General features: G+C 33.9%; 1 protein-coding gene across 1 annotated transcript; it reads right to left on the bottom strand.

Annotated features, from left to right (window-relative positions):
- Positions 1 to 513: 513 nt before the first annotated feature.
- Positions 514 to 3,844, bottom strand: LOC109584468 (uncharacterized). Its single transcript, XM_020000217.1, has 15 exons — positions 3,769 to 3,844; positions 3,316 to 3,371; positions 3,095 to 3,264; positions 2,935 to 3,034; positions 2,792 to 2,887; positions 2,495 to 2,735; positions 1,808 to 2,177; positions 1,620 to 1,750; positions 1,436 to 1,572; positions 1,273 to 1,387; positions 1,022 to 1,195; positions 894 to 966; positions 798 to 839; positions 703 to 744; positions 514 to 657 (listed from the first exon to the last, which is right to left on the bottom strand). The coding sequence occupies exons 1-15, from the start codon at positions 3,842 to 3,844 to the stop codon at positions 615 to 617; spliced, it is 1,866 nt and encodes a 621-aa protein (XP_019855776.1). The 3' UTR covers positions 514 to 614.
- Between the last annotated feature and the right edge of the window lie 3,008 nt (positions 3,845 to 6,852).

Here is a 6,852-nt window from a genome sequence, read left to right as displayed (position 1 = left end):
TATAGAAAGTACTTAAGTACAAGTGAAGTACTATGAAGAGCACAATTAAATGGAATTTTAACCATTGAAATTTGTGTGTTTAATGTTAGAACAAATAAACATTCATTTTTGTAATCTATTGTCACTTAAATTACACCTTTCTGTCCAAAATGTTTTGCTAGCAATGTTTAAAATGAAAGGTATGATGGAAATGATCTGGCATTACTATTTTCTTTTTTAAAACATTAGTAGATTAGTTTTTTCAGATAGAGCAGGTGCTTCCAAATAAGCATCTACATGTAGACTAGTGGATATTGTACATGCATATGCATTATACATATGACTGCAAGGCATCAAAGACATGATTGTTTTATGGTTACAATGATCAGGGCCATTTACAGCTTAGCAGCAGCAAGTGTCACACTTCAGTTCTTACAATAATTATACATGTACAAGCCATTATACTTACAGTACTTCAAAGTACTTATATAAGTATCACAAAGTACTTTATAAAGTACTTAAGTATAAGTGCAAGTACAGGCAGTTAATGTAAAAAGGACTTAAGTACAGTCTAAGTACTCTGAAGATTGTACTTAAGTACAAGTACTAATGTACTTCGCCCCATCCCTGAATTATTACCGTAAATGGCGTCTTGGATCATCCAAAGGTACAAAATGCCTATAAATTGTTTAGTAATAAAGCTATAAATATTTCAATACTCACTTATTAAAAAAAACGAAAATATTCTCCCAAAAACTATAGTGCCTATTATTAATAAAATAAACCATAATTATAGACAAAGTAGTTCAAATTCTTACACTTTGCTTTGTTCTAGTATATCGCGTAACTTGAGAGGTGGACTATATAAACAGCAAAATATTACTGAAGCATTAATGGGTGCAAATTAATCTTACTTGCTGCTGACTAGTACTCTGCTATCACTTAGAGATTCAGAAATAATACTATCATCAGGCAAATGAGGCTCATCTATACACAACATAGTAACTATACTCAAGCTATGTACACTAAAGCTTCTCCATACCACTAGTAGAAGTAGTTGTATTGCAGTATGTGGCCAGGTGTTGTCCCAATTTTTGTCTAAAGGAACCAAGTCTATATATTGAATCTTTAACAACTACATCCATCTGTTTAAAGGCCAGATCTTTTAAATCATTCCTCAATGATTTATTTTCATTTTCAATTAACTTTTCAGCCTCTATAATGATACAATGTAAGAAAAATTGGCAGCAGAAAAATATTTATAGATGCTAAATAATTTAGATGCAGACAAACCTGATTTAAATTGTGCAGTGGTAACTCTAGGTTTCCTTTCTTTAATTTCTGATCGAAAGTTTTCAAAAATACTTAAATGTGAGTTTGATACTCTATCAATATTTTCATGATTTGTCTAAATAAAGCACAACCATTAAAGAAAACCAATGAAGATTAATAGTACTTTTAAATCTTCATTGTAAGTGGATTCTAATCGTTTGGAAAATTCTGACCCATCTTTGTACTTGAATCTAATCACTTCCACTAATTTTTTGAAGCCTTGGAAATTACTCTCTTTTTCCCTCACTTTATCATTAAACTCTAATAGGATTACATTGATAAGTAGAATTATATAAGAAAATACAAACCCCTTTCATGTTTTATAAATTCTTTCTTAGATCCATCTAGTTTTTCCATAGCTTGATCACAGTATTTAGTGCAGTCCCTCACAATATTGTAGTGCCATAAATAATGAGAATTAGTAGCAATTTCAATAAGTCTACAGTTAAATAAATAATGATAAACTGGTAAATTGGTGGTACAATAACTAACTTACTTTTCCTCTAATAATGGTACCTGACTAATTTTGTCACGTTCATTTGCAGTTGATAATTTTGACTCTTGATCTGGCTCTTTTTTCTTGACTCTTAAGTTTATCATTTTTTTCCTTGCCTCGAGAGCTCCAGTAGCATGCAAAGGTATAATGCAATCATCTGGAATAGGCACACCTAAACACTTGCACTGTCGCTGGATGACCTCCTTTATGCTATGAATACGCTTAATGATTTCTTCTTCATCATCTTTAGCAGGTTTTGATTCATCATCACTCTCTGAATCAGGATCTGATGATTCATCTTCAGATGTAGTAGTGCTATACTGATCAAGCCTTGTTACAGCAATAATGATTCGTCTTTCTGCAAATGCATCTAAAAATGGATCAACTTATATATAATCATATTTTAGACAAAAAGCAGTCCACAAAGATTATTATCATTTACATAATACACAGATCCTGTTATATGTAGTTTTTTTTGAGGGAATTATATTTCGTAAAATCTACTAAAATTCCAATTCATGGATGTTAATTTTGCGAATTCTACGACGTGTGCCATGCGGGTACCGTATTAAATTGATTTTTGTGGATTTTATTTTTGCAAATTAGGAGGGAATCTGCAAAATTCATGAAATTTTTAACCCACGAAAAAACCACTTATACAGTATTTTATGAGACACAGTCACTTACTTGGGTCCCTCTTGACTATAGCTCTCAGTGAGTCAGTATCAATAGAATCCTCCAATTGTTGAGATGATATTACATAAACATATACAGCACAGGTCATCAGTTGATGCTCTGATACTTCAGATATTCCTAACTCATTAGATTCAGATAAACCAGGTGTATCTAACAGCACAATGTTGATATCACCAGTGGAACAACGACATAGGAAGGGGACATGTGCTTCTAATTCATCAACATCAATTGTCTAAAAAAATTAAGTAAAATTCATTTTAGGAATCATATGCTCATACTAATACTCACTGCACCCTTTTCTCTGATACCAGAGTTCTTTCTTTTAATTGTTTTTCGAATGCTTCGATGACCCTCAGTTTCTTGATCCTTCATTGATAAAGATTGCTATTATTATTATAAAATGACAACATAAATTACAAAAAATGATTTACTTCAGTATTTTCAAAACAGCTGCTTCCATGATGGTTTCTAGGCTTATGATAAATTCTTAAAACAAAAGCTGTTTCATTTGTATCAGCTACTGACAAAACTCTTTATAGAAAATAAAATCAATCAAGTGAATATTATGCATACATAATAATTATTTCTCACTCATGATAAAGGAGTGCATTCAATAATGTGCTCTTTCCAGCATTGTGACGTCCAAACACACCAACAGTGAGGACCTTATTTTGTAAAAGATACTCTGTTTCATTTAACCATTCTTTTTGAACAAGAATGTTATTTTGACCATTATATTTTCTAACAATATTCAAAATAAGCTAAATTATGATAAAATAATCATTTTAATGTGGTAGTATACGTAACTGTACTTGGCAAGTTTTAGTGATGGATCGATGTAAAATGGCAGTATCATCTTGATAATAAGCTATGAAAATGTAGCATAATATATAGCTCCAAAATCTTGTTAATCAAAAATTTCATCAAATTTGCCTGAGCACATTATTTGAAGAGAATTTTAATTTACAAAATTCTTGCTCCATGTTAATTTTAATTAAAAAATTAAGGCTTTATCGGAAATTTTTGACCAAATATTTGAAGCTACCGTATAATGGAAAATTTTCGTGGCCCAAAATTTTCACGGATCCGTTCAAAAATCAATTTCGTGGCTTTAATTTTCGTGGTTTTTTTACTTTTTGGCCATCTTGAACCGTATTAAATCAATTTTCATGGATTAAAAAAAAAAGGCGAAATCCACAAAAATTTTGGGCCACAAAAAATTTTGCTATACGGTATACAGTATTTCTCATCACTTATATTTCTACCTTGAATGAGTTTATGTCCAATGTGTTGTGCTCCTTCTGTAATTGATTTAATAATGGAATATCCAGAAGAAGCCATATTGACATTGCCAGTTGAGACTCTTGTAAAATATCCAGGATTATCATTTGATGCATTATTATCCTCCGGATGATGTTCAAAAACTTCAGACACTTTTATTTTATTATCAGAATCAGATAATGGAGCATCCTAATAGATACAAGGAATAACTATTTAGTTGTTATGCAGAGAAGGCACCAGATATTCTGTAAACAGCAAAACACTATTACAATTGAACTTAATTTTAGTAGCATTGTGGATTTTGCCTTGAAAAATATACAAAACTGATTATTTTTTATTTTCATATTAAGTTAGTCAGTTAGTCACTTTAATCAAATTCATTGTTTCTCCTAAATATTTTTCCCATCCCACCATACATCAGCCCTGTCCATTTCCATTAAAGGAGAAACTATGAATGTACTTGAAGTGCCCTAATGATGCAAATCATGCAATAGCATTTTTCAAAAGAGTACAATAGTGTAAATTTTAACTTAGGCTCTCGAGTGGTGTACCAGAAAACAATTCCTATATAAAATAATTTAATTAACTTACATCTGCATACTCTGCTGATGAGATGATGCCCCTAGTCTCATGCCCCGCAAAGGGGCTGAGCGGCGGGACTACAATGTCCCTACATTTGAAAAAAAATTAAATAATATAAGGCAAATGCAACTGATGAAATACTTTCTCATTTCATAAGCAGGTGGGCAGATGGTGTATAGGCTTGATAATTCATATGATTGTATACCTCACCAGTAACAAATGTGACACCACCTTATTTGGGCAAGAAATGGGAAACTATATGTGGCCAATCACAGGCTAAATTTTCATTTGCTACACATAAATATTATTTTGGCATTACCCACAGTGAGCTAGTCAATGTCTCAGCTATTGTCTTTTACCCCACCCACCATACACTAGGTAATTTTTTCAGGACTTTGATGCAGTCGGGCAACATGTAGATTCTATAGTTGCATGCATGCAGAAGTGAAGTATAGACAACGTTATGCCTGACCACAAACAGACAAGGTGCACTACTATTAAAGTCTGTTTACTTTCACCTGACCCCTGCCTTTTTTTCAATTAATAAATAACTACGTCACATCCGCATTCTTTACGTATTTGTGGTTTTGAAATTGTTTTTGTTGCACGGAAGCCATGCAGATAAGTAGCAGGTACTGTATGCATTACTTAAAGCACTGCTTCCTATGCTTTAAATGATTTATGGTTACTAGGGGGCGTACCAAAGGTACCACCCTAAACCACATGACAATGTGCTTCCATTCCTAGTGAGCAGTTAAGGGACAGCAAGAAAGCAAAGCAAGAAAACCCATTTCTGTCACCCATAAAGAGCGAGAGTTTACTACAGAAGCTGCTGGATTTTCATTAAATGTACTGTCTAAAGGTGGGCATCCACTATGGAGCATTGTTGCTTGCAACTTGTGGTCAAACCTTTGATGTGGTTGGGCAACATGTTGCATGAAGTAGAGAGACTCTCAACTTCATGCATAATGTTACACAACCACATCAAAGGTACTGGCACTATAAATCCTTAAATAGAAGCTGCATGTGAATAAACACTGGGGTAGCAATACAATTTAAATATAAATATGCAAATTAAGTTTTGAAGTGACTCAGTAGTCTTGTGGATACTGCCTAAAGTTCCTGAAGTCATAGATAACTACCCGTAAATGGGATTGGAAACTTCCATTACTACCCATGGGTACCAGGCTGGTTGGGATCACGTTGTTCAATTCTTAGTAGACCAATGGCGAAGGTTTGTGGGACTCTAGCTATTGCATTTTAGAATGAAACAGCCCAGTTTCACTTCTATAGACTCTTCTTAAGAGCCTTGAGTGCACCGTGATGTTCATTTTAGTCTGTGTTGCGTATTTTGTGAGTAATGGAATCCCGAGCGATCTGGCAAAAATTCAAATAGCCTAAAAAGCTCTTACTAGTGAGTATTACGTTAAATAAATGTTATGTTGCACTGAAGGCTCTTAAGAAGTATTTATATAAGCAAAAACTTGCTTGTTTCATTCTGAAATACAGCTGCTAGAGTCCCACAAAGTTTCGCCATAGAGCCAATGCATTTGCTAAGATTTTATCAGATTTGGTGGGATACGCCCCAACACACCTTGCACTTATTATCATTGAAGTTTCCAATCCCATTTACAGGTAGTATATCTATGTGCATAAGTCATAGGTTCGAATCCCACTCTGGGCCAAAGTTTTAAAAACTTTTTTCGAGGTCCAAATACAATTTTTAGGGAATAGACGCCTGGGCTTTTATTAAAGGAAATACAATATGTCATTGAGTTTTAAGGCCTTTTCACACTGGCACAGTTTTCAAGGCACTTTGATGCGCTTTGTTGGTTCAGCATTATCAGCTGAAATACCGTATACCTGGAAATTTTCGCCTGTATTTAATTTTCGGATGCATGGCTTTGTGCGAAATTAAAATTCATGAAAATTAATTTATTCATGCGTAAGTTTTGCATGCAGATACCACGTGCATTGTCAAGACACGTAGCACTATCATCACAAAATGGCGCTGCTTTGTTTCTTCCAATTAAAGTATCTCTCCTAGTCTCCTACTGCAGTTGGCAGACACTCTAATAAGCATGGTAGCTTCTCAAGCAGAGATGCTCTGTGGGATCCTTTATAAGATCTTTAAAATTTCGTATGTTGTTAATTTTCGGACAGGAACCACTGTGCGAAAATAAAAATACATGAATTTTTTCTGTCTGAAATTTTTCTCCTATGAAAATTACAAGATTAATGCACATTGATCGTGTTCACACTAGCAGCTGAATCATGTATCATTTTGTGTTCTTGTTGCCATTGGTTTACATTGATCGAAGCGCATCACTTCACGTCAATCCACCTCTGAAGGTGAAGTGAGAGTGATGCGCATTAATTGAAAACCACTCTAGTGTGAACATGATTAATGCGCATCAATGCACATTACTTGTGCCAGTGTGAAAAGGCCTTAAAGTTGCCTAGTGGATGTTGGGCTTTAGCCTTTT

This window comes from Amphimedon queenslandica, unplaced genomic scaffold (assembly GCF_000090795.2).
Source record: "Amphimedon queenslandica unplaced genomic scaffold, v1.1 AMPQUscaffold_13207, whole genome shotgun sequence".
NCBI lineage: Eukaryota > Metazoa > Porifera > Demospongiae > Haplosclerida > Niphatidae > Amphimedon > Amphimedon queenslandica.
The sequence above is the reverse complement of the archived record's forward strand: the minus strand, read 5'-3'. Positions and strand labels throughout refer to the sequence as shown.

What these genes read in the sequence shown, in the direction of transcription:
- LOC109584468 (XM_020000217.1), bottom strand. Translation starts at nt 3,844, where the DNA reads ATGGCTTCTTCTGGATATTCCATTATTAAATCAATTACAGAAGGAGCA. An exon ending in TATAGTCAAGAGGGACCCAA is followed by an intron (nt 2,178 to 2,494) that starts GTAAGTGACTGT and finishes ATCCATTTTTAG; the next exon opens with ATGCATTTGCAGAAAGACGA. An exon ending in ATTTATAAAACATGAAAGGG is followed by an intron (nt 1,573 to 1,619) that starts GTTTGTATTTTC and finishes TAATCCTATTAG; the next exon opens with AGTTTAATGATAAAGTGAGG.